The sequence below is a fragment of the Mustela lutreola genome, chromosome 10, assembly GCF_030435805.1.
Source record: "Mustela lutreola isolate mMusLut2 chromosome 10, mMusLut2.pri, whole genome shotgun sequence".
Classification (NCBI taxonomy): Eukaryota; Metazoa; Chordata; class Mammalia; order Carnivora; family Mustelidae; genus Mustela; species Mustela lutreola.
Window position 1 is genome coordinate 31,467,784 of NC_081299.1, and position 27,273 is coordinate 31,495,056.

General features: G+C 43.5%; 1 protein-coding gene and 1 pseudogene across 9 annotated transcripts in view; one reads left to right on the top strand and one right to left on the bottom strand.

The window, feature by feature from the left end:
- The window catches only part of SCMH1 (Scm polycomb group protein homolog 1), a 172,086-nt gene that overhangs the window by 10,471 nt on the left and 134,342 nt on the right, over positions 1-27,273 (bottom strand). For all 9 annotated transcript variants that reach the window (XM_059137834.1, XM_059137835.1, XM_059137833.1 and 6 more), the window contains 2 exons: positions 9,949-10,149; positions 8,047-8,238 (listed from right to left, as the gene is read on the bottom strand). In XM_059137834.1, the coding sequence (XP_058993817.1) occupies positions 8,047-8,238; positions 9,949-10,149 (393 nt within the window). The remainder of the gene's footprint in view (positions 1-8,046; positions 8,239-9,948; positions 10,150-27,273) is intronic.
- On the top strand, positions 11,435-26,367 carry LOC131809807 (protein-associating with the carboxyl-terminal domain of ezrin-like; annotated as a pseudogene).

Below are 27,273 nucleotides of genomic sequence, written 5' to 3' on the forward strand. Positions count from 1 at the left end.
TCACGCTCTGTTCTACTGAGAAATCAAATGAGAAGACGGATTTACCAAGGTGGGGAGCTGTCATTTGATTTTTCACTCAGAGTTAGAGGGCAAACCCAAGTCCTCTGCAATAGCTCAAGGAAAAGCTGAGATCTAGTTTCTGTGTGTGCTGGCAGGGCGACCTTACCTTTCTAGAACTCGTTTTACCTGGCAAACACTGGGGATAGTACCGCTCACCTCACCTGAGGTCACAGATGTGAAGAATCACAATAGTACCGGGGCTCCCCGGCTGCTGATGCAAGTCAGCCTGTCTTGCTCTCAGCAATGCTAGGAAAGGCAGCTGAGACCTGGAGTCTGAGTGGAGGGGCCTGGCAATCAGGACAGGTGGTGCCCGGACTGGCAATGTCATCACATCTCTCCCACAGAGATGCAGCATCATGCCCACTGCTCTGGCAGGTCCCAGTGCCCTTAAGGCCGATGAGACGAGGGCCCAGCTGCCTCAGTGAGACAAGGGCAGTGGAGGAGACTGCAGTGCCTTCATGCTGTACTCCATGGTGCCCTGAGGGCCTCCGCAGGGAAGGCAAGTGAGTAATGCTTTGGGCCTCATCCCAGCTGCTAGCACAAGAGCTCTGGTTTTAACTTTTATGCCCCAGAGTTTTCATATAATCTTACCTTTGCAACAAGGAGTTCTGCTGCTAAAACAAAAGAAACTTGGCAGGGGTCAGAACTTAGGGCTGAAAGACTTGAGTTCTATTTCTGGCATGACTGCTGGTCAGTGATCACTGCCTTTTTTCTGGGATTCAGACTGGCTATCTATAACAAGATGCTTAACTTCACATTTATTAAACATCAATTTAAATGAAATTTGCTGTGGATGTGCTAGACATATGAGAAGAGTCAGCATGAGAGGGAGTTCATTCCTTCACTGAACACATGTTCATGTACTAGCTGCTATGCTAGGGAGGGGTACACAGAAGGAGACAGGTAAGGACCTTTCCTTATGCACTGATTTTCAGTGAGAAGCAGATTTTTCTCTATCACCTTGCAAGGCTACCTTAAAAACAAGAGTTCCCAGGGGAGGATGGCAAAACTGGTGGGGAGAAGTCTAGAAATTATGCAAAGGAGACAGAGCCTGGGAATGTGCAGTCCACAGAAAAGTCAGGGGAGACAAATACCCCAAGGGCAGTCATGGGAAAGGAAGAGAATTGGGCCGTAGACTGGGTCTTTTGAAAAACAGAGAGTAAAACACAGGGCAGGGATTAAGAAGACAGATTTTGGCTCAAAAAGGAGGGCATTTTAACTATCAGAAGTGTCCATGAAAACACAATGTCTGAGATGAATACACTGAGATAGATTAAGAGTAGATCAGACAACGGGGCGCCTGGGTGGCTCAGTGGGTTAAGCCGCTGCTTTCGGCTCAGGTCATGATCTCAGGGTCCTGAGATCGAGTCCCGCATCGGGCTCTCTGCTCAGCGGGGAGCCTGCTTCCTCCCCTCTCTCTCTCTCTCTCTCTCTGCCTGCCTCTCTGCCTACTTGTGATCTCTGTCAAATATATAAATAAAATCTTTAAAAAAAAAAAAGAGTAGATCAGACAATACAGAAGAAAAGATTAGCTAACTTAAACATAGCTACAGAATTTATCAAAATAAAACAGGAAAAAAAGGCTAATTTTTTTTTAAGATTTTATTTATTTATTTGACAGACAGAGATTACAAGTAGGCAGGGAGGCAGGCAGAGAGAGGAGGAAGCAGGCTCCATGCTGAGCAGAGAGCCTGATGTGGGGCTCGATCCCAGGACACTGGGATCATGACCTGAGCCGAAGGCAGAGGCTTTAACCCACTGAGCCACCCAGGCACTCCAAGGCTAAATTTTTTTTTAAAAACATTATTACTGTGGGAAAACTTTAAGAAAATTCATATATATTTAATTGGAGTCTCCAAAACAGAGGTAACAGAAAATATACATGGAGAAAGAATAGTAGATATTTTTTCGAATTTGATAAAAACTGTAAACCCACATGTCCAAGAAGCTGAGTGGACTCCAAGCACAACAGGCATGAAGAAAACCTCACCAAAGCATAGCATAATTAAATTGCTAAAAACCAATAATAAACAGAAGACCTTAAAAGCATCCGTGGGGTGGGGGTGGGGGACCCACGTAATCAAAGAGAAGAATGGCAGCAGACTTCTCATCAGAGACAATGCAAACCAGAAAACAATGGGGGGTGACATCTTTTAAAGAAAGTGCTGAACAACAAAAAAGTCAATCCTAAACTCAGCAAAAGTATCTTTCAAAAGCAAAGGTTAAAAAAAGACTTTTTCAGAGACACAAAAGCTGAAAGACTTTGTGTCCAGTAGAGCCATAAAAAGGAGAAATGTGAAGGGAAGTCCTTCAGGCAGGAAGAGGATCTGAAACTCTGCCTCTACACTGAAAACATGAAGAGTACCAGAAATGGTAACTATGAAAGTGTAAATTAAAAAAAAAATCTTTTATATTGAGAATGTTTTTTCTTGTATGTTAAAAAAAAGTCTTTAAAAGATAATTAATTACCTATTGGGGCACGTGGGTGACTTAGTTGGTTAGGTGACTGACTCTTGATTTCAGTTTGGGTTGTGGTCTTAGGGTCGTGAGATCGAGCCCTACACTGGGGTTCTCTCTCCCTCTTCTCCTGCCCCCTCCCTACCTCTCTCCTTCCCCACTCAAAAGTTAATTATCTATTTAAAGTAAAATAATAACAATGTAGAATGGGTTTTACAAAATGTGGAACAGTAAAATGTACAGTGACAACAGTACAAAGGTCAGGAGGTGGATAGTGAAAGTACACTGGTTAAGATTCTTACACAAATATGTAAAGCGATAGGATTATGGCTTTAAGGTAGGTTGTGATATGTAAAAAATGTATAATATAAACTAAAGCAATCACTAAAATAAAGGAGTTATAGCTTATAAGCCAGCAAGGAAATAGAACAAAATCATAAAAAAACTGGATTAATCCATAAGAAGGCAGAAAAAAAGAGAACAGAGGAAAGATAGAACAAATCTCTCCACCAAAAGCTTTTGTCTTTGTTCTCTGAGTTGCTGAAAGTATAGGTCTGGTTCCTTCATTTATATAATTACACTGTTACATTTACATAATTTTGATTATGAAAGACAAGGTCAGGGAAAGCTGAGACCAAAGGGAATGCAATTATTATACAGGATAAAGTAATTTGGAGTTATCTGCTGGTAGCTCGGAAAGGAGGAGGTATAGGATGAAAGGAATATAGAACAGAGGAGAAAATGCCCTGAACCCAGAGTGCGTCCCAGAAATGGCGGCAGGCTGAGGTCCAAGGTGAAAGAGGTGGGTAAGATATATCCTGTAACAGCTTATAAGCATTAACACAAAGGTCTTTTTTTTTTTTAAGAGAGAGATTGGGAGAGCGAGAGAGCGTGCACAAGTTGGAGCGGGGAGAAGGGAGAGTCTCAAGCAGACTCCCCGCTAAGCGTAGAGCCTGAAGCCGGGCTGGATCCCATGACCCGGGATCATGACTTGAGCCGAAATCAAAGTGAACAGTTTGACCAACTGAGGTGCACAGGCACCCCACTGACAAATATTAAGACAAAACAAAAACGTTAAAATGCTTGCTGTTCTTTGTGGTAATTCCTCCCCCCACCCAAACTTCAGTATAAGTTTATCACAGTCAATAGCCTTGTATTCATTTCTCCTTAGGGAAATGAAGGCCGGGAACCAGATCAAATGTTTGGGGTAAAGCAGCTGAGGGAGAGATGGTCAGCTAGGAGAGTGGTCAGGGAAAGAGGGAATAAAAACAGAGTCAGAGTAGGAAACCTAGTGTGAATTATATGGGGTGGGAGTTCATTTTGTTATTGAGATGTGGATACTGAAGGAAAGGATTATCCCCAAATCTAAGAGGACTCACAGAGTCCCACACAAACCTCCAGCTGGTCTCCCTGCCTACTGGGTCGCTCCACACCCATCCATTCTCCTGCACGGGACCCCGAGCCACCTCTCGGAAGCACAGGCCTGGCTGTGGCCCTTCCCTGGGTCCTCACTGCTCAGTGATACAAAGCCACTAATGTGGTCAGTTAGCTTTGCCCACTGGGCTGCTGCTTGCACTGCAGCCCCGACTCCCACGAGCCTCCAGTTCCTCTGACCCGGGGTGTGCTCCCTTTTGTCCCTCTCAGTCTCACAGGCTATTCAGTCAGCTGGTGCATTCTTCATCACACTCCTCCCTCCATCGCCTTGGAGCATCTTCACCTGGTTATCCTGCTCCTTCAGGTCCAAGACTTTCTTCTGGAAAGTCTTCCCTGACATCTGGTTTGAACTTTTGAACTCTGAACTCGTCCTGTGAAAGTATGTATCACCACAAATGAGCTGTTTGCTTATTTGCTCCTCTTCTCCACCAGGCTGTAAAGTCTGCATGGAAGGACCTGGACTCCTAGTTTACTATGGGACCCTCTGTGCGTAAACCAGAGCTTGGTGTCATGCAGCCAATCAATTCTGGGTTAACTGACTGACTGAATAAAGGACTCAATACAGGTACAATTAATTATGAACATTTGTGTCATCTTAGAACTCTGACCATTCTACCAGGAAACCCGGCATGGGGATGAGGGGGCATCCTAACAGATCTCACTGTTATTTGGCTTTAATCATGTGAATTTTAGGATTTGGGCGGGAGAACCACTTTATAAGCCCAGAAGACCAGGCTGGCAACCAGAACCACAGGGCTGCGGAACTTACTGCCATGGGCTGAATGGACCGGTTCCTCCGGCAGAGAGGAATGTGGGCAGGCCCCAGGCAGCAGACCTGGAGGGGCGTGCTGGGTGGTCAGTTACAGCCGAGAGAAGAGTCCCTGGGACCAGCAAAATGAGCTGTCTCCCTCTCCCGCTGTCAGTTCTGAGGGCTGGAAGGAGCGCACTCTCACCCAACCCTCAGGGGCCTCTCAGCTGACACGGCCCTGCGGGGAGCTCTGAAGAAGCGACCCTAATCTGACACTGTGTCCCCCAGGAACACCACCAGACCTCTTCTTTCACCCTGCTCATCGTCCCTCCTGGCTCACAGCACACGCACGGCACCCGGTACCCCTCTCCCCACGGACACGCTTTTGGAGCGGGCATGGAGTCGGTTGTGCCTCTGGCTCCCCAGAGGCCAGCACAGCAGCTGGCATGGAGTATCTGACAGCTGGCCTGCACTTTCCAAATGCCCATGTCACATCATGGAAGGTAGAAAACAGAGTTTGGAAAATTGCTGTAGGTAAAAGGGAAGTAAAGAGAACAACTGCGTGTAGTGGATGGTCCTTCACTGGATCTTGGATTAGGGGAAAAACAGCTAAAATGACATTATTCGGATAACTGGGGAAACCTGATAGGACTATATATATCAACTGGTAAATTTTATTAAATTTCTTTTTTCGAAAATTTTATTCATTTATTTGAGAGAGAGAGAGAGATTGACAGTGAACGCACAAGCAGGGGGAGCAGCAGAGGGAGAGGGAGCAGGAGACTCCCCACTGAGCAGGGAGCCCAATGCGGGGCTCAAACCCAGGACCCTGGGATCATGACCTGAGCCAAAGGCAGAGGCTTAACCGACTGAGCCACCCAGGTGCCCCGATGTTAAATTTCTTGAGTGCGAGAACGTTATTGTGTTCCCTGCTCCTAGGAGAAACACAGGCAAGTTTATTAAGGATCGAGTCTCTCATCTGCAGGTAACTATCAAATGGTTCAATAAATAAGAATACGCAGATTTAGAGAACAGGTATAGTAAATATTGCAAAAAGGGAAGTGGTAACTCTAGATGAAGAGTGCAGGGATGCTTACCATTATTTGTACCCCTTTTTCGTAGGGTTGAAGTTTTTCAAAATAAAACACTGGAGGGAAATAGTCCAATCTCACCTTGGGTTAGAAGGTCTAATGGGCTCTGCCTTTGGTCACTATCTGCTATAGCCGAAGTGCATGACCCTAGGGCCTGGGAATTGTGGAGACAAGCTGCAGGGCAGGGGATAGGGAGGCTCTGTAAGTACCCAGATAAGAGAACAGGTAGCTTTGGATGCTGAACTAGCAGAACCATGTAGCCGGGCAGAAGGGTGGGAGTGACAGACCCCAGATCCAAGGGACAAAGCAAAAGAGAGCCCTGTGCAGATCAGGCTCTTTGGCAGAGGTAGGGGTAAGTCATCAGGAAAGCACAGGAATTGATAGATGCTGGAGCAAAGGGTCAGGAAGGCAGCCAGCCAGGCAGGTGGGAAAGAGGCTAAGGAGCACAGGAGTGAGAAATCTAGGCAAAGCTCTGGCTTGTCTGGGCACAATTAGAACACTCACTTCAGAGAAGCAAACAGAAGCTGGGGGGAGGGCAGCCAAGTTGCTAGCACCCAGGATGGGACACAGAAGTTGAGAGAGAGTGAGCACAGGAAGGCCCAGAAAGTTGGCTGAATCGGTCTGAAAATGAGGGCAGGGAGAGGGGCAGCCGATGGTGGAATGTGATAACCTGGTCTTTGTCTCTTAGTTGGTGAGGTAAAAGGGCAGAGTGGCTAAAGCTTGCTTCCTCCTATCTGGTAGCTGAATCAGAGAGATGCAAGCTGCAACAGAATTCCCAAGAAACCTCAGGCTTCAATTCCAAACTCCCTCCGTGACTGCAGGCCCAGTGGGTACAGCCCTGCTGGTCTTGGCACACTGCTACCAGTACAATTCTCTTCGTTCTTAACGCTGCCACTCCACTGAAGAGTTCTGGGGTCCTGGGTCTTGGAGAAATCTGTCTGCAGACTAGCAGCTAACCTTAGTGTACACTAACCCCTCTCGTGTATCCATTCTTCCAGAAGCTCAGGGAGGCCTCACTTTTATGCCTGAGTGCAGCTCAGAGCTCCTGAAGGCCACCTGCCTTTGTCCCCACTGCTGCCATGCCTAGCCCTGACCCCCAGTGCAACACGCTAAGAACATATTTTTCTGTTCTCAGATTCTGATATGAGAGCAAGCAGGAGAGCAGGTTACAGAAGTTGCCTCCCAAGAAATGGAGCAGTGAGGGGGACACAGACACATCCGTGGGACCAGACCGGTGTGGCCCTATCAAGGAATATTTGAAATTCAGGTTATCTTTTTGCCCTGCACCAAGTCATAAGAGCAGTGCTCATGGGAGTGCAGAGGTCTAGATAGTGGCCACGCGGGGGTGCTGGGTGAGCAGTTACTTCCCCAGGCACGTTCTCAAGAAATGGCACTTCTAGAAGGAATGAGTTAAGACAATGATAAAAAGACACTGGAGGATGCAGTGTGGGAACAAGACTCAGAAGGGCCCCCTCAGACTTTGGCTCCCTCACCAACGGGCAGCATGGCCCCAGCACTGAGTGCACCAGCTCTCTGCTCCTTCGCCCAGGAAAGGTCCCTGGAACTCGTCTTAAGGGCCTTTGCTCCCTCTCTCCACAACCACCTACCTCGCTATGTGCGGGGCTGAGCTCGGCTCCCCTCCCTGTCGTGCTGGGTCCCGGGCTCCAGATGAGCGATGCTTGGTTCCCTTCCCTCCGTAACCCTCTCGGAAGTGCTTAGTCACTGATCTGGCCCCGGCCACGTGGCCGCCGCTTTCCCCGCTGTGGGTCTGCTCTGCTAACCGGGAGAGCTATTTTCCAGCTCGGGTCGTGATGGCAGGAACTTGAAATGACTTGCTAGACAGGCAGTGCTGGCGGAGCTAGGGCCACACGCCAAAGGAAAGAGCAGACGGCCAATCACTGGGGAGCACATTTCTCAATCTGTAGCCTGAGACTAAACCTTCCTGTTGGCAAGGGGGAGCACCCTCAGGCCTTGGCTGCCGGCTTCACACGGGGAGGGGTGCTGTGACTTTAGCGTGGCTCCACAGGCCGCGTGGGGCTCAGAAAGGGAACTGTGAACCACTGTTCTCTAGGGATAAAAATCCAGAGGACAGAAGGTTAACCCTAGAGAGAGGAGACAAAACCCTGGAGAGAGCAGAGTTGGGAAGAGATGGAGGAGTCCCATGCTGGCAGGCGTGGGGGCCGGCCCTGGGCCCTAGCTGGCGCGGCGACCAGCCCTGTGCCCTGTTCCTAGCCCAGGCCCCATCCCAGCTCCTACCTGGTAGGTACCTGTCGCGGCTGTGGCCGTACTCGGTGGTGGTGAGTGGCAAGTGGGTCTGTGTAAAGGGCTGGTTGCCAAACAGATTGTCACTGCGAAGGTTGTGGCAGAGTTTCTCCAGGAAGCGCAGGACGTAGGTGATGCTGTTGACTGCTGGGAGGTTGAGAGTGTGCTGTTCACGGTCAAACACGGCTGTGGAATTAAGGAAACAGGGCTGAGCATGTCAGCCTGGCAGTGCAGGGCAGCGCAGGGCAGGAGGAGCCCAGCCCACCGCTTGCCTCCGGCTTACCTTATTACACAAAGCAATCAGTGCCCAGGTTGTCCCTCCCTCCCCTCCTCTCCCTCCCTCAAGGGTTTGATTTTTGCCTCCAATTCCAAAGGGCTTGCTGTAATGGGAGTGGCCAGGCCAGGTCTGTTGCACCGGGGCTCTGAAGTGATTTTACTCAACTTGTGAAAACAACTGTGAACATAACTCTATCTGCTCCATCAGTTGGCAGGGCCTCCTCCAGGAAGTCTGCTCATTTCGGGTTTTCTTTCCATAAGAACTGCCCAGGAACAGAAAAGCTAGGCAGACAAGCAGAATACAGCTGTTGCCAGCAATGGTTTAGGTGCACGATCTGATCTGTAGGAGGGCACTAGAGTTTCAGCAACATTTGGAACCGTTCCACGCTTGGTTTTATTTTACTCCTTATCTATTTCTATTCAAGAAGTATCTGTATAATCCTTACAAAGCAGAAGGCCTTCACATTTGTCTCTGAGGGCAGCAAGGAAGTGGGGAGATAGGCCATTCCCAGGAACCAGTTTTGGGGCAGAAGAAGAACCCTAGAGAAGGTGTGGGTAACAGCAACTCCACAGAGGCAGCAGAGGAGGCTGGATCCCTGCAGACTACCCACAGAAGCCTTGGCCTCACAAGGAAAGGGAGGCTTGATATCCCAGCAGTCCTCAGCCTTCTAGAAAAATGCCCTCCATGCCTGCCCTCATCCTCCACACAGCCAACTGCTCCCTTGTCTGGGTTCCCACACCACCTGTACACATTTCTCACACATCAGAATACCTCTCACCTGTCACCTCTCCTCCCCCTCCCCTGGCCAGGGCCTGGCAACAGCCTCTGGCATATAATACAGGCTCACCGAAGGTGTGCTAACAAAATAGTTATTTATGGGGTCTTCTACAAGAATGCAGGGACTCCTGGGGTCTTCCGCGTCAGTGGGGCTCCTGAGGCCAGATGCTGCGCCTCGTTAACGGGGAGGGGTGGGAGACCGCGCAGTGTCGTGCAGTTGAGACCGAAGGGCTGCAGGTCAAGTCTTCATAGGTTTGGCGGGTAAGGAGTGGGGTTCTGGACTTGGGAACATTGAAACAGAATCAGGGCACAGCAGGAAAAGTGGATATTCTCAGTGGAAACAAAAAACACAGTGCAGTTGAATCAGTCAGAGCAGGAGAGACAGAGGGAATGGTCTTTCCCACTCTGCCCTGGGATTCAACTTCCTTGTAACAGGGCTGGCATAGGACAGGGCAGCTAAAGAGTCCAAGAACATGACAAGAGTCTCGTGGTCCCCCGAGGCCAGGTGGGAGGCTATGGCAGTCTGGGGAAGCTCCTGTTGCCGCAGTGCAGCCCCTCTGGATTCTTCTGGAATGCCTTTACAGCAAAATACATCTACTTCCTGTATGCAGAGGCTGAGCCGGGAGATAGGACAGGAGGTATTCTACTTGGCACAGGTGTGCATAAGACTCAGAAGGGTTCTGGGAGTCGAAAAGGAGGACTCTTGGAGGAAAGGAATCCCTTCCCATGTCTCCAGAGCCTACAGGCATGAAGGAGGAACGAGGAGGCCTTGCCAGAAATCTCCCCCTGGAGAAGGCCTGCCCCACTTGGCCAGGTGGCTGCACCAGCCCCAGGGGGCTTACCTGAGATCACTTCGCCACCGTGGCCCTGTTTGAGGAAGCTGAAGACGGTTTTCTGGTGGTATGCACAGTCAATGCAAGCCTGGACAGCCTGCTGCAGAACCACGGAGGCGCGGGCCGGCCCAAAATGGTCGGGGAGCAGCTGGACCTTCTTCTTATCTAAGTGGGGGCCGGGGCTGCCATTCTTGTTCAAGTAAATACAAACTGCAGGAGACAAAGAGTCAAAGCTGCTTAGAGAGCGCCCAGGGTACAGAAATGACGTAACAGTGCTCTCTTCTGTCTCTCACACTCTGGGTTCTGGTCCCTAGCAGGATTCCCAGCTGCCAGGCTGGTGAAACACTGCGGGGAGGGGGGCAGAGGGTGGCTGTGTCCAGCTGCAACCAGCCCAAGTTGCATGACCAAAGGCTCTGGGAACACAGCCTGCTGGAAGGACAGCCCAGACCAAAAGCCAAGGCACAGAACTTGTACTTTGTCTTCCTTGTGCTGAACAGGGCATCTAAACAATTCCCCGGATGTACGTCCTTTCGTTTTCAGGACTCAGTCACCTCACACACCCCTTGGATCTCTCATGCTGTGTAAGGAGAGGTCAGGTCCATGGCACTGTCAGCCAGAGCATGCTGGTGTGTCTTTGGCCTTGCACTTAGAATGGTCACACCACAGGTCACCTGCCTTGGTTTCTGTTCTGGGCCTTGGAATCACTTTGTTCTCTTCTTTATTAACACTCAGGCCCAAAGAATGTAGTAAAACAGACCAATATGGCAATGAAGAAAAGCACAGAAAGAGCCTGAGGGGCCCAGTTAGACAGTGTTGTCTGCTTCAGTAGTTCCTCCTGTCACGCCAGCTGGGCGCTCTCCTACTGTAGCCCTCTTCCTGGCACGGGGCTAGGTAGGGAGTAGAGGGGGCTCAGGAGTGAGAGGCAGTCCGCCACAGAGCTGCTGCTTCATTCTCTGGAGAGGACCCACGGCAGCCTGGTCAGTCATGATATTCTCTCTTCTGATGGGCCTTGCAGGCCCCACTCGAGCAGGGCACTCGGCTTTCTCACACTGCCATGGATCACTAACTGAAAGAGGAACAGGTGGGCAAAGGTCTTTCTTGCTACTAAAGGCAAAAGAGTTAAGAGCGGGAGCTGTGTTGGCTGGGGACGGACGGCCGTCCTTGTCTGTGGGGCCGTGGCTTTAGCCTCTGTAAAGTGAGGGCGCTGAGCCACATGCTGTCTGAGGACTCCTCACCTCATTCGAAGGGAAAGCAAGATGGAGAGAAGGAAATGGAAAATAGTAAGAGAAAGGCAGGGTGTGGAAGGTGAGAAAGAGAAAGAGTAGAGGGTAAGCAAGATGAACTGAAATACGCCTTCAACTCCGTTTTCTCCTAAAACTCTCCAAAATAAGCCAGACAATAAAGGGGTCAGCTTAAAATTTTGGAAGCTAGAGAGCAGATAAGCAAAGTAGCAATTGGCCAAGCAGACCCAAGAGAGCCAAATCTTTAACTAAGAATGGGCAAAGATGAGAAACCAGCTGTGTCATTTCTAATTCACAAAAGGCCCAAGAATGGGCATTTGTCCCTGGAGGTGAGTATGAAGGCAGATCTAATGAAAGAAGGACTGGGTGACCTCTGTTAAGTAATAGCTAGGACTTGCATGTCATGAGTGACTCCTTCACTGAAAACAAAACAAGTAAAAATGTAGGAACTCAAAGAGCTAAGAAGAGTAGTGAAAATAAACGAAGGCCTAGATCTACGAAAAGAATGTTCATAGCCATAAGAATGTTCATAGCAGCTTAGTCGTAACAGCCTAAAATTAGAATCACCCCAAATGTCCATCAACAAGATGGACCATACAAATTATGGTATACTCATTTACGGAAATAGCAGAGCGGTACTAAAGAGTGAACTATTGATAGCATGCTTCTCAAAACATTAATTTTAGTGGAAGAAACCAGATACAAAAGGTACATATAGTATAATTCCATTCATATATTAAGTTCAAGAACAGGAAAATCCAATCTCCAGGGATAGAAATCAGAATAAAGTTAGGAGAGAAGACTGACCATAAGGAGGCATGATGTAACTTCTAGGGGGTGGGTAGAAATGACTTTTATCTTGACTGGGGTTGTGTTTACAAGGTGCTTACACAGATTAAAACTCATCTGATTATACATTAAGATATGTACATTTCACTGCATGTAAATTTTACTTAATTAAAACACATGAAAAGGAAAAATTAAAACCAGTCCAGTTGACTATAAAAAAAAAATTCTACATGGATTAAAGGGTGAAATATAAAAGGCAATCTATAAAACCTTTATTTTCTTTAAAGACTTATTTGAGAGAGACAGGGTGAGAGTGACTGACCAAGAGAGGGGCGAAGAGGCAGAGGGAGAGAGAATCTCCAGCAGACTCCCCACTGGGCAGGGAGCCCGACTTTTATGGGGCTCAATCCCATGACTCCAAGATCATGACCTGAGCTGAAGGCAGACGCTTTACTGACTGAGCCACCCAGACACCCCTGAACTATAAAACCTTTCGAAGACCGTGGCAGTTTAAAAATGTGGCTCCCTCCGCCAACAACAACAACAGCAGCAACAATTAAATAAATTAATAAATAAAGACATGGCTCCCAAACCTTTGACAACTCTTTCATCAAACTCTGTGACATTTGGCCAACAGACTATGTAGAAATGACACTGTGTCAGTTTCTGGGCCCAGGTTTAACTAAGAAGCTGACAGTTTCCATGTCCTCTTTCTTGAGACATCCACTCTCAGAACCCAACTACCATGTATGAAGAGGCAAAGCCACCCTGTGGAGAGGCCTATGTGGAGAGAATTCAACAGCCAAAACCCACTTGTCAGCCATATGGTGTAAGGGGGCCCTCCAATCCTAGTTAAGCCACCTCAGCTGACACAGCATGGAAAAGATGCAAGTGACTGCCACCTAGCCCACATTGTTGTTTTAAGCCATGAAGTTTGGTGGCAGTTTGCCATGAAGCAAAAGATTACTGGAAAGGATTGTGGTACCAGAAAAAGGGTGCTGCATTAACAAAAGCCCAACATACATGGCACTGGCTTTGGGACTGGGGAAGCAGGAAGCAATAAAGGCCCCAGAAAGGGTATGAGTGAAAACATAAAGGGACTTGAAGATAAGCCTATAAAAGGTTGGGGGTCAAAGGATTCTTTTCCTTTTGTACCATCTCTATCCCCATTAGTCTACCCGGACAATGCTTCCACCAGAATGATTCTCTTAGAAATGTGAGAATGGATGCCTACAGGTTTGGGGGAGGCTGCCAGTGAGAGCTTAAGGCAAGTGGGAAAATCTTATTAGAAGATGGAGGATGGGAGACACTTGCTAGGTAGGGAGTTAGAGTCTGACAACACTGTCGCCTTCAGAAACCTGGAACCAGGAAGTAAATGTAGCTGGAGGACTCAAAAGAAGCTAGAGATTTCCAGACAAAGTAATGAAAGTGCCAGGTGGCTTCTGACTGCCTATGATAAAAAATGCAAAATGAGAGAGATAAGCTTAAAAAAAAAAAACATTAAAAATAAAAAAGCCCAGGACTCAAGAGTCCACATGTGCTTCTCATTTCCAGTCCTTCCAGAAGACAAACAGTTCCAAATTAAGAAAGGGTCAAATCCAGAATGGGGCAATAAAATATTTAAAGGGGCCAGAATGATTAAGACTATGCTTCATACTCTTTCTGACCAAAAGGCCCTTTAAGAATCTTAAGGGCCAGTTTTACAGATTCTTTCCCTTAACCGGTAAGTTTAAGAATCTCAAGTGCATTGTCTCATAGCAGCCATATAGGAAGCCTGAAGTAGAGAAGGGCTTATCTTCAAAAGATCTGAGGTGTGGCTTTTGTCTAATGAAGGAAATCTCAACAATATTCATAGAAAACCCCTCAAGTTTCTGAGAGAATCATTCTGGTGGAAGCACTGCCAGCTCAGACTAAAATGGTACAGAAATGGTACAAAATGGTACAGAAATGGTACAAAATGAAAAGAATCCTTTAAGACCCAAACCTTTCAAAGATGGAATGAAAACCAAGAAAGCAATCTCAGTTTTCCTACAGAAAAGGAAGGATGATTCAGAGGACAAAACCAAGACACATGGAAAACCACCCCAGGAAAGCAGTACTGGATCTAGTTAAGGGACTGGCAACATGTGCCCAGCTGGATTTCAGAATTTCTATAGACCAGTGACTGCTCCCTCTTAAATGAGTGTTTATCTGTAAGTTATCTGATGCCTGTCCCAACATTGTATGCTGGGTATGTGGGAAGTAGCCAATGTTTTTTGTTAGTTCACAGACCTTCAGATTGAGAAGAATTATACTCAAGGAGCTATTACACTCGAGAATCTGCACCTGAGAGGTTTCATTTGCTCCTGGATCTGATTTAGATAATGCAATCCTAGGATCAAGAGTTATAAGGGGATGGAACTTTCCCAAGTAGGAAAAATGTAATAATTTATGTCCAGGGAGTAGAGTGAAGTGGTTTTAAAATGTTCCATAATTCTTTGACCCTCTTCTCATAGAGGAGTAGGGTCTATTTTCTTGAATCTGAGCTCTGTGACTGCTTAGTCAGTAGAATATGGTGAAAATGATGCTATGCTAATTTTCGGGCTTAAGTTTTATGAAAATGGAAGTTTCCACTTCCTGTCTCTTGGGACACTTGCTCTTGGAATGCAGCAACCATGGTGTGAGGAAGCCCAAGCCTACCCTTTGGAGAGGCCAACAGCCAGCACCAATTTTGCTACCATGTGAGTGAATCTTGGAATTGGATCCTCCAGCCCCAACTGAGCCACCCCAAATGATGTCACGTGGAAGAGAGATGAGCTGTCTTAATGTTAAAATTAACAGTTGAATATATTGATATTGCCCTTTTCTGGCATATAAAAGGTTATATACCTTTTTTTAATGTTCATGCTTTTGTCTTGTTTTAAAAATTCTTCCAAATCTTAAGATTGTAAAGATATTTATAACTGTCATGTTTCAGTTTTGTACTGCAGCCATGAAATCAAAGGTTGTAAACAAAACAAAACATCAGAGAAGGGTTCAGTATTTAAGGAATGTAGAAATGGTCACTCCATCCTAATTGCAAGTGAAAAGCTGAACAAATGGAAAGATTAACAATCCTTTTTAGATCCTTCAGAGAAGTGAGGTCACAGGGCAAAGTGCCGCCGCCCCCAAGTTTGGAGAGATAGATGAATACTGAAAATCACATTTTACTAAGCAGAAACCCATAAGCATAAATCTCCATAGTAACCAGTGCCAGGGTAGGAAAATCTAAACGGCAACTGATGAATCACTGCAAGTTTAGTGTGGGCAAGTCTGAGAGTTAGAAACTCCAGGGGACCCCGTTTTGGAGGAGGGGTGTCCCACAGTTTTGTCAGTTACCTTCGGGAGCTCAGCCTATGTTCTCATAGTGAATACTGGAGAAAAATCCCCTCATGCCTCCAGCAGCGAGTGCAGAAAAGGAACCATTTAAAAACACGCCAAAGTGTTCTACTCTTCTTAACAAGGTCTGCCCTCAGGAAAAACGGTTTTACCACAGCCATTTTACCAAATCCTGCCAGGATTTGATCCAAGCCTAATCTATCTGGGAGAAGAGAAATACCCAATTCCAGCCCCCTCCAGCCATCCTGTCGCACCTAAGGGCAGGGAGGATAAGAAATACTGGTGAAGTTCACCATCTAGGGGCCTGAGCCCCCACCAAAGACTGAGACTTAATCATAGGATTACAGAATATTTTTCCTCCCCCAGCACCTTACCATCACATTACTAAAGGCCTATTTATAACAACTCCGTTTACCTAGTACATCACGTATGGCTATCAAGAGGAAAATTACAAGGTATACCAAAAGGCAAAAACTGCAGTTTTAAGAGACAGAGCACAAGACTAAAGTACACACAAAAGAAACTAGCCTTAAACTGGAAAGTGTAAGAACTTAGATTCAGACATGGCAGAGATGTTGGAATTATTAGACTGGGAGTTAGAACTATGATTAATGTGCTAAGGGCTCTAAAGGTAAAGTGGACAGCACGCAAAACAGATGTGCAATGTAAGCAGACAGATGGAAATTCTAAGAGAGAATAAAAAAGAAATGCTTGAGATCAAAAACACTATAACAGAAATGAATACTTTTGATGGACTCATTAGCAGGCTCATTAGTGGACATGGCTGAGAAAAGAATCACTGACCTTAATGATATATTAATAGAAATTTCCCAAACTGAAAAAGCCAAGACAAACATGACTGAAACAAATGCTGAAAGCTATCTAGGAACTGTGGGAACACCACACACAGTAGGACTACTGGCAGAAGAAAGCAAGGAACAAAAGAAATTTTTGAAGACACAATGACAGAGAATTTCCCCAAATTAATAGCAGATACCAAACCACAGATCCCAGGAAGATCAGAGAACACCAAGAAACCCTCTACAACTACATAAAAATTATTTATATATATAAATTATATTATATAATTTAAATTATATAATTATATAATTATATAAATTATAGAATATAATTTATATATATAAATTATAGAATATAATTTATATATATAAATTATAGAATATAAAAAATTATATAATTTAAATTATATTTATATAATTTTATATTACATAAAAATACAGAAAATTAGAAACAAAGAAAAAGTCTAGGAAGAAATCAGAGGCAAAATCCTCTTGCCTACATAGGAGCAACACTAAAAATTATATCTTTAGAAGCCACATGAGCAGGAAGAGACTGGAGTGAAATACTTAAAATGTTGAAGGAAAATACCCACTAACCTAGAATTCTGTACCTTGCAAAAATTATCCTTCAAAAGTGAAGGAGAAATAAAGACTTCCTCAGACCAAAAAAAAGGAAAAAAGTTTTTTGCTAGATTACATTGCAAGCAAGGTTCAAGAAATTCCTTGGAGAGAAGGAAACTAATATAGATCAGAAACTAAAATCTACCTAAAGAAAGGAAGAGCACTTAGAGAAGGAATAGATGATAGCAAAATAGAAACTTAATTTTCTTATTCTTAACTGATCTAACAGATAACAGTTTTTTCAAAATAAAAACAATGGCAATGTATTTGATCGTGTATGCTTATGGATATATACACATGCTTATTTACACTTATGTGTAAATGAAATGAATGACGGCAATCATACGAGGGATGGAGAGGAGGAATTAGGATTACTTGTTATTTTATCTGTGAAGTGACACAGTGATTTTGAAAGCAGACTTGGGTTAGTCATAAATGTATACTAATAAATAAACTCTAATATACTAATAAATAAACTCTAAGGTAATCACTAAAAAATAAAAAAGTATAACATATACTAAAAAAGGAGAAAAACTATAATCACAAAATACTCAATTAAAACCACCAAGGCAGAGAAAAAATGGAAGACAAAAATAGGCACAAAGAATAAAGGCAACAAAGAGGAGACTGAACAAATATGGTAGATATTTATCTAACTATATCAATAATCACTTTAAATATCAATGGTCTAAATATACCAATTAAAAGACAGATTTCTCGGGTGCCTGGGTGGCTCAGTTAGTTATGTGTCTGCCTTCAGCTGGGGTCATGATCCTAAGGTCCTTGGATCAAGCCCTGTATCATTCTCCCTTTCCCTCTGCCCCTGTCCCCTAATCTAATTCTTGCTTGCTCTGCTCTCTTCCTCAAATCAACCAATCAATCAATGAACTTCAAAAAAAAAAAAGAGAGATTCTGAAAGTGGATCAAAAAACAAGACCCAACTATATGCTGCCTACAAGAAACCCACTTAAAATATGAAGAGACATATAGTTAAGAAGTAAAGGGGTAGAAAAAGTCACTGTAGATAAGGAGGGGCATTACATAATGATATAGAGGTCATTTACCCAAGAAGACATATCAATTATTACCATATATGCACCTAACAACAGACCATCAAATATGAGAGGTAAAAATTACTCCAAGAATAAACAGAAGGATCCACTATTATAATTGGAGACTTCACCATCACTCTCTCAGAAATGGACAGATCCAGCAGGCAGAAAAATCAGTAAGGATGTTTGTATACAATAGTATCATCAATCAACTGGATATAATTGATAGCTACAGGTTACATCACTCAACAACAGCAGAACATACAGTCTTCTCAAGCTCATATGAAACATTCATGAAGACAAAACATACCTTAACAAATTTATGGGGAATAGAAATCATACGGTGTTTGCTCTTAGTACACAACAGAACTAAGTAAAAAAATCAGTAACAGAAAGGTAGATGGAAAATACCCTAATACTTGGAGGTTATACAACTTATTTATAAATAACACATGGGCCAAAGATCAAATATCCAGAGAAATTTAAATATATTTTGAATTAAATGAAAATAAAAATAAAACTTATCAAAATTTCTGGGATGCAGCAAAAGCCGTGGATAGAGGGAAGTATACAACATTGAATGTAACATATTAGAAAAGAAGAAATATCTGAAATCAATAATCTAAGCTTCTACTTTAGGAAAAAAGAACCAATTAAATCTAAAGCATAAGAAAAGAAATAATAAAAATTAAGGAGAAATCAATGACACTGAAAACAAGTCAATAGAAGAAAAAAATTATCAATGAAACCAAAATTTGGTTCTTTGAAACAATTACCATTAATAAACCTTTATAGGCTAAATTTTTGAAAAAGATGATACAAATTACCACTACCAGAAATAAAAGAGGGCATACCACTATGGATCCATGGTCATTAAAAGGATAACACAGGAATACTATGAAGAATTCTAGGCCCACAGATTTGATAATCTAAATGAAATGGACCAATCCATGGAATCTACAATCTGTCAAAGCATACAAGAAGAAAAATATAATCTGAACAGGTCTATATCTATTAAAGAAATTGAATCAATAATTCATAATCTTCCAAAATAGCAAGCACCAGATTCAGATGGATTCACTGGTGAAGTCTGCTAAGCATTTAAGAAATAAATTTTTCCTGTGGGGCGCCTGGTGGCTCGTAGGTTAAGCCTCTGCCTTTGGCTCAGATCATGATCTCAGGGTCCTGGGATCGAGTCCCGCATTAGGCTCTCTGCTCAGCAGGGAGCCTACCCCCCCACTACTCTCTCTGCATGCCTCTCTGCCTACTTGTGATCTCTTTATGTCAAATAAATAAAATCTTTAAAAAAAGAAAAAGAAAGAAACTTTCCCCAATAAACTGTTTAGAAACTCTTTTAGAAAATAGAAGCAGAGAGGATGCCTGGGTGGCTCAGTGGGTTGGGCCACTGTCTTCAGCTCAGGTTATGATCCCAGAGTCCTGGGATCGAGCCCTGCATCGGGCTCTTTGCTCTGCAGGGAACCTGCTTCTCTCTCCGCCTCTGCCTGCCTCTCTGCCCGCTGAGCTGAAACCAAGAGTTGGATGCTTAACTGACTGAGCCACCCAAGCATATCACCACAACTTTCCATCATTATACTAGAAGTCCTGACTAATGCAATAAGAAAAGGAAATAAAACATATACAGATTGGGAAGGAAGAAATAAAACAGTCTTTGTTCACAGATGACACAAATGTCTATGTAGAGAATGTGAAAAAATTGATAAAAAAAATTCCTGGAACTAATAAGCAATTACGGTAAGGTTGCAAGATACAAGGTTAACATAGAAAAGTCAATTGCTTTGCTATATAACAGTAAGAAATGAGTGAAATTTGAAATTCAAAACAATACTATTTACATTAGTACTTCTGAAGATGAAATAGTTAGGTATAACTGTAACAAAATATGTACAGGACTTATATAAGGAGAACTACAAACACTGATGAATGAAATAATAATAAAAAAACCTCTTAACATACAGACTCTTAACTATAGAGAACAGACTGAGTTTGGTTCCAGAGGGGAGAGGGGTGGGGAGATGGGTTAAGTAAGTGATGGGGATTAAAGGGTACACTTATGATAAAATAAAATAAACCAAAATAAAAAGAAAGAGAAAACTAAATAAATGGAGAGACAGTTCATTCTCATGGACAGGAGGACTCAATATTGTCAAGATGTCAGTTTTTTCCAACTTGATCTACAGATTCAATTCAATTCCAATCTCCCAGAAGGTTATTTTGTGGCTACTGACAAACTGAGTCTGAAGTTTATATATGGAGAGGCAAAAAAAACCCCACTCTGAATAGTCAATGCAATATTAAAGGAGAAGAACAAGTTTGGAGGACCCAACTTCAAGACTCACTATAAAGCTGCAGTAATCAAGAGAGTATGAAAGAACAGACAAATCAATGGCACAGATAGGAAGTTGAGAAGCAGTCCCATACTCATAGCTAACTGATCTGACAAAGGAACAAAGACAAAGCAATAGAGAAAAACATAGTCATTTCAAAAGTGGTGCTGAAACAACTGGACAGCCACATGCAAAAAAAAAAAAAAAAAAAGGATCTAGACACAGATCTTACACCCTTCACAAAAATCAACTCAAAATAGTTCACAGACCTAAATGTAAAATTCAAAAATGTAAGACTCCTAGAAAATAAAATAGGAGAAAAATAAGATGATCTTAGGTTGGCAATGACTTTTCTTTATTTTTTTAATTTTTTAAAGACTTTATTTATTTATTAGACAGAGAAGGAGAGAGCACAAGTAGGCAGAGCGGAAGGTAGATGGAAAGGTACAAGTAGGCTCTCTGCTGAGCAGGGAGCCCAACTTTGGGGCTAGATCCCAGGACCCTGAGATCATGACCTGAGCTGAAGGCAGCTGCTTAATTGACTGAGCAGTCACCCAGGAGCCCCAGTAATGACTTTTTTAGATATAACACCAAAGGCACGATCCATGGAAGAAATAATCGATAAGCTGGACTTATGAAAGTTAAAATGTTCTGTTCTGTGAAAGACACAATCCATATAATGAGAAGAAAAGCCATAGAGTGGGAAGAAATATCTGCAAAAGGCACACATGATAAAGAACTATTTTCTAAAATATACAAAGAATTGAAAAAACTCAACAGTAAGAAAATGAACAACTTAGTTAAAAACTGGGCCAATTCTGTTAAATAGATACCTTGCCAAGGAGGATACAAAAATAGCAAATAAGCACATGACAAGATGTTTCTTCCTGTATGTCATCAGGAATATGCAGATTAAAACAATGAAATACCACTACCCACCTATTAGAATGGCCAAAATCCAGAACACGAACACCATCAAATGCTGGTGAGGATGTGGAAAAAGGAACTATCATTCATTGCTAGTGGGAGTGCAAAACAGCCACTTTGGAAGACAGTTTGAACTGTCAAAACCTAAACTGTCAAAACCTTAAAAACCTAAACACACTCTTATATGATCCAGCAATCTCATTCCTTGGTATTTACCCAAAGGAATTTAAAATTTATGTTCACACAAAAACTACACATAGATGTTTATAGTCATTTAATTCATGATTACCCAAACTTGGAAGGAACCAAGATGTCCTTCAGTAGGTGAATAGATAAACTGTGGTATAGTCAGACAATGGTATATCATTCAGCCCTAAAAAGAAATGAGCATGAAAAAGACATGAAGAAAATTTAAATGCATATCACTAAGTAAAAAGGCCAATGTGAAAAGGCTACATACTGCATGGTTTCAACTAAATGACATTCTGAAAAAGGCCAAATTAAAGAGATTGTAAAAAGATGAGTGGTTCCCATGAGTTAGGGGGCAAAAACAGTTGAACAGGAATTTTAGGGCAGCAATTTTTAGGGCAGTAACTATTTTGTAAATCCTCTAATGGTGGATACATGTCATTGTACATTTGTGAAAACCCAGAGAATGTACAACCCCAAGAGAGAATCCTAATGTAAACTATGAACCTTGAGCATTAATGATGTTTCAGTGGAGGTTCATTACTTGAAACAAACGTACTTCTTACTCTGCTGGGGGATTGTTGATAATGGAGAAGCCCAAGAATGTGTAGAGACAGGGGTATATGGAAAATCTCTGGACTTTCTGCTCGATTTTGCTGTGAACCTAAAAAAATAGTCTAGCAAAAAAATTCAGAAAACAAAAAAGAGCACTTCATTACAGTCGCAAATATCCAAGAGTGGGGAAGTACAGTATAAGCCTTTCCTAAATGTATGTAAAATTCTTTAATGCTGATCATTTTGCAGGGCTGGTTTTCCACTAAACACCCTTTGGGAAATGCCACTGGAGTAATGAATAATGATACTTTAAAAGTAAGATGCTAGACATGAGAAGCTCAATACAAAGTCTGGAAGATAGACTTAAGGAAGTTTTGGAGAGAGTTGAACAAAAAGTCAACAAGAATAGGGAGAAGAATAAAGAGGCTTAAGAATATAACAGGACAAGTTCAAGAGGTTCAGCATCTGAATAATGTATGCCAGAAGGAGTGCAGAGAGACAAAGAAGTGGGAGAAAACCACTGATGAAAGAATTTTTAAAAATTTCAAGAAACTAAAGAATGGATGGGCACATACAGGGTCCCGCGTGGCAGTGTCTCATCCTAGGTAAGACTGTAGAACAGTAGGGATGAAGAGAAGCTTCAAAGAAAATAAATAGGAGGCACCTGGGTGGCTCAGGCAGTTGAGCCTCTGCCCTCGGCTTGGGTCACGATCTCAGGGTCCCAGAATCAAGCCCCGTATGGGGCTCTCTGCTCAGCGGGGAGTCTGCTTCTCCCTCTTCCTCTGCCCTCTCCCATCCCCGTTCATGTTCTCTCTCTCTGTCTCTCAAATAAATAAATAAAATCTTAAAAAAAAAAAACCAGCACAAAAACCCAAACAAGTTTCATATAAAATTAAACATGAAATCTTAAGATTTACATGGGAAGACAAAGACTGGGAAGGAGCAAACTGGGAATAATACAAAAGGGTGGTGAAGAAGATGTCAAGGAACTCCGAAGGCTTCGGAAGACTTCTTTTTGAGAGTTTGAAATGGACAGAATATATATTGTGCTTGAACACAGAGATGTACATAGTAGTAACAGAGCTTAAGTTGAATTATTAAGTATTAGCAAAATTAACACATAAAGAAATCTGAAACACATAAACATGTATGAAACACATAAAGATTTACTCTGAAAATAAAATGTGCAACAAAGGAAAAGTAATCATAATACACTACTTGGCTCAACTAAAAATAGCATTCTATAGATTTCAATGACAAAATACAAATTTCACTCTAATCGAAATGATAATACCATGGTATTAAGATAGGGAGGTTTATGTGGGTGGATAAGGAGATTAATAAGAGTTAACTTCTAAAGTAGGTTGTCAGTTAAAAAAATACCTGAAGCATAAAAACAATACACATAAAATGTAAGCATAAAAACAACGTATGGAGGTAAATAAGACAATCGGTTGAATTAAAAGTGATTGCAAGGTCACCTGGGTGGCTTGCTTGCTAGGTTAAAGCCTCTGCCTTCGGCTCAGGTCATGATCTCAGGGTCCTGGAATCGAGCCCCGCATCTCGCTCTCTCCTCAGCGGAGAGCCTGCTTCCTCCTCTCTCTCTCTCTGCCTGCCTCTCTGCCTACTTGTGATCTCTTGTCAAATAAATAAATAAAATCTTAAAAAAAAAGGGGTTGCATGTGGTGAGAAGTAAATGACAGGGGAAAAGGGAGCCAGTTTGTCTTTTGCATCATAATTCTTAAAAACCTGTCGTTCCTTTAAATTATGAGGATATATAAAACTGATAAAAAATAAAATTAACTCTTAAAAAGTATTGCACAGGTGAAAAAATGCAAGGGAGGTATAGAGGATACAGTGTGGTGCGCAGCTTTCAATCCGGATAGCTTTTACTGTTACCATTTGAAGGGTCTATAAAAGGCAACTTCAACTAATCCTTCCATTGCATTAAGTGTGGAAACTGAGGCTCAGAAAGGGAAGTGAGATCAAGGTCACACAAAATGAGCCAAGGCCCAGCCAGAGGATGGCCACGCAATAAAAATTCAATAAAACTGCCATAGTCTGGCCAGGAGCAGGAAGCAGAGACACGAAGTAAGTTTCCACTTTTCCTAGGCTCTGAGATCTGAGATTCAGGCTGAGGGAGGGATACCAGCTCAGTGGCTGCCGGATGTAAATGGATGTACAACATTTAAATGGAATGGTGTGGCACAGTTACGAAGCCCCCATTGCTGTGGGTCTTCCAGGTTCTGCTGAAAAGGCACACAGGCACCGTAGTCGTGTCTAGAATGATGTGGGAGACCTGAGCAAATAGACGGGCATTTGGGGGGTATGCCATGAAGTGGGAAGACAGACAGAATATTCCTACCAAGGTGTGTATTTGTTTTTTTCTTCCTCATCCACAGAGCTTTGGAGCAAAGGCCACTGTTCATTAATCTAATGACACTCTGGGACTAGGCAAACCCTGGAATTGGCTGGAGCTAGATGTAGATGATGTACCTGGAAAAATCATGTAATAGGACTCTTACTAGAGCTGACATAAATACCACAGGAAGGCTATATGTGGTCTTTCATAGGTTATGTGAAGACACTAGAGTTGGCCTTCCCTTCAAGCTCTAGCGTTCTAGAATTTGGGTGGAAACATACTTAAGTCCTACGGAAAAGACTATGCTAACTTCCCCAGGGACCATTCCCATACTTTCAACTTCTCTAAACAAGGTGGAGGACCTGCAGAGTAATCAGAGTAAGGTTTCACACATATATCTCTACTTTTCAGATAAGAAACGAGCACTGGTCTTTCTAGCATTCCCCTGGGGAGACTGTGTATCTATTCCAGTGGTGTAGCTCTTTTTAAGTTATCTTCCCAGATGGCTGGTTTATGAAATGGAAGCAGACTCGCATGGCCCCAGTTGACTACCTGCCCACTGCAGCCACCACATTGTACCTTGAATCACATGTTCATTGGTTATTCTCCAAAATCAAGTTCACTCTCACATTAATAAGGTTTGCCACCACCAATGATGTTAAAAAAAAAAAAAAAAATCAGCCAGGGCTTTGTTTGGGATTTTATAGGTTAGTTTCTGCTCTCATCAATCTCCACCTATGGAGGTCTTGAAAAGAAGGCAGCACTCACTGGGAACTAATGGTAACTCTGGATTTCAGTTTTGGTGGACGCTCCCTCCAGCTTTCAACAGACCTTGCTGAATTTCATTCTAAAATGTCAGCCAGCACTCTGCACCTTATTGTCCCATGACTTCTTCAGGAATGATTTTCTAGAAGTTGTGAATTTCTTGAGAAGTTTAACATTGAAGAGAAAAGATGTAATAAATGGAATTCTTTCGATTTCAGCTGCTTGTGAGAGGACTGAATAGCGCCATGGTCAATGCCTCTCCTGCTTAATCAGTTGCTGTGTGCAGGGCCAGTAGCCTTTAAGAGTTTTCTTCCTCATCTGCTTGGTCCCTTGAAAACAATGCACAGGGAGAAACCCAGAAGCCCCTCGCCTGCTCTCGCTGGCCCTGTTCTGGTCATGTGCTGCTCAAGAGGTTTGAGGTTCACAGCGAGCACATGTGGAAGGTGCTCCTGTCTCACCTCCAGGCCTCCCTGGAGCACTTCACCCAGGAGTGGCTGAAGAAAGTCACCTTGCCTCAAGCATCACCCGGCCAGCACCGTACCAGTGGTTCCCTCGTACTGGTTACTCTTCACAGCCTAAGAGCGCTGGGCTCTCTCCTAGGACCAGAGGTGATGGTGGGAGGAGAAAGAACCAGCAGCTTCGAACGCACTGCCTCAAGTTCTACGGAAACTACAGACCCTTCTTCAGAAGGTGATTGATTTTCTCCACTTGGTAAATTTCCCACGAATGGAATCTCATATGTAAAAGGGACCTCAGAAGACAGTGAAAACTTCCCATTAAGGCCTAAAAAGGCTGAAGAGCGACCTTCTAGCCAAAAGAGCCTGAAACCAAACCGTCAATGTACCTATTTGTCCTACAGAAGCCTGTGCTGCTGTCAAGTCTCTGCTCACTAACTGATGCTGAGGAAGAGACGTGGGATGGCAGCCCAGCAGCTAAAATTCTGAGATAAACCTGGAGGTGGAACCACGGCTGTAAGAGCTGTTACCTCAGGGGAGCAAACGGCCATTCCTACTCTGCTTCCACTCACTGAAGAGTCCAAGCTTTTGAAATCAAGCCTACCTCTAAAGACCAGTCTTGTACAAAGTGCGGATGAGCCAGACCAAACCAAGCCACCAAAAGTGTCACAAGGAAGGAGGCTCAAGGTTCCATTAGAACTGGGTTTAGGAGAGTTTACTAGTTCAAGTAAAAAAGAAGCCACTACAAGATCCTAATTTGGACTGGCTTGTTGATATGATCTCAGAAATGAAGCCTGTAGCGACTATTTTTATTTTACCTGAATTGAGGGCAGAGATGATGGTTCCCAAGGATGATGTTTCAACACTGATGCAGTTTTCCTCAAAATCTGCTGCAGCAGAAACTACTGAGGGAGAGTCTGAAGCCTGGGAAGGGGAAGGGGGGCCAAGCTAGGAAGACAATGACTGGTGACAATGGGGACAGTTACACTACAGGAAAAAGGACTCCTTTAAGGAAAAAAACCACATCAAATGAATACCTCAAAAGCTGGCTCTGCAGACAAAACCCCTAGAGCGTCCTGCTCTTGCCACAGCAGGAGCTCTTTTCCCAGTCTGTGCTAACTGAAGTGTGCGCCCTTGAGGGCCAGCCAGGAGCCCCAGGCGGTGAAGTGGCTCACAGCCCTGGTATCTTTGAGGAAGATCTGTGTGCCTTTGACTAAGAGCTCTGTGAAACTCAAGTGGCCGTGGAAAGGCTGAATTCCCCCCAGGAAAGAAAGAAAAGAATCACAAAAAGCCAAGCTGATTACCATAATTTTGTGCCACTTCTTTAACAGTCAGAAGAGTAAGCTCTACTTTGAAACAGTACTTACAGAAAAAATTCTAGCTATAAAGTATCTCAATGATTTTAAATTGCTAAGGTCTTCCTAGGCAGCTTATTGGTTTACAGTTGTGCTGTCTGAGTGAACAGCCCTGTGGAAAGGTTCCTAAGGAGAAATAACTCTGACAATCCTGTTTCCTAAATATCTGGTAAAGACTATTTTCTCGAGAAAAAAAAATCAGAGCAGTTGCACACGTATTTGAGTGGTGGCAGGATTATTGTGATGCTGGAAGGATTCTGGAAGGGATCAGTAAACAGGGAGCACCCGGAACTGGAAAGGATGCATATTAATACAAACTGGAGGATGGAGGTTCCTGGTGCTGGCCCCACCTCCACCCCACCCCCACGCCCCAGTTCCCCAACTCTGAGATCATAGGACATCTACCCAAGTTCGTTCCATTGTTTTGAAACGATGAAGGTTTCTCTGAACCTATTTCAAATGCCAGAGATAAAACATTTGTTTAAAGATTGGATTTAGGTTTACAAATGGATGGGTTTGGG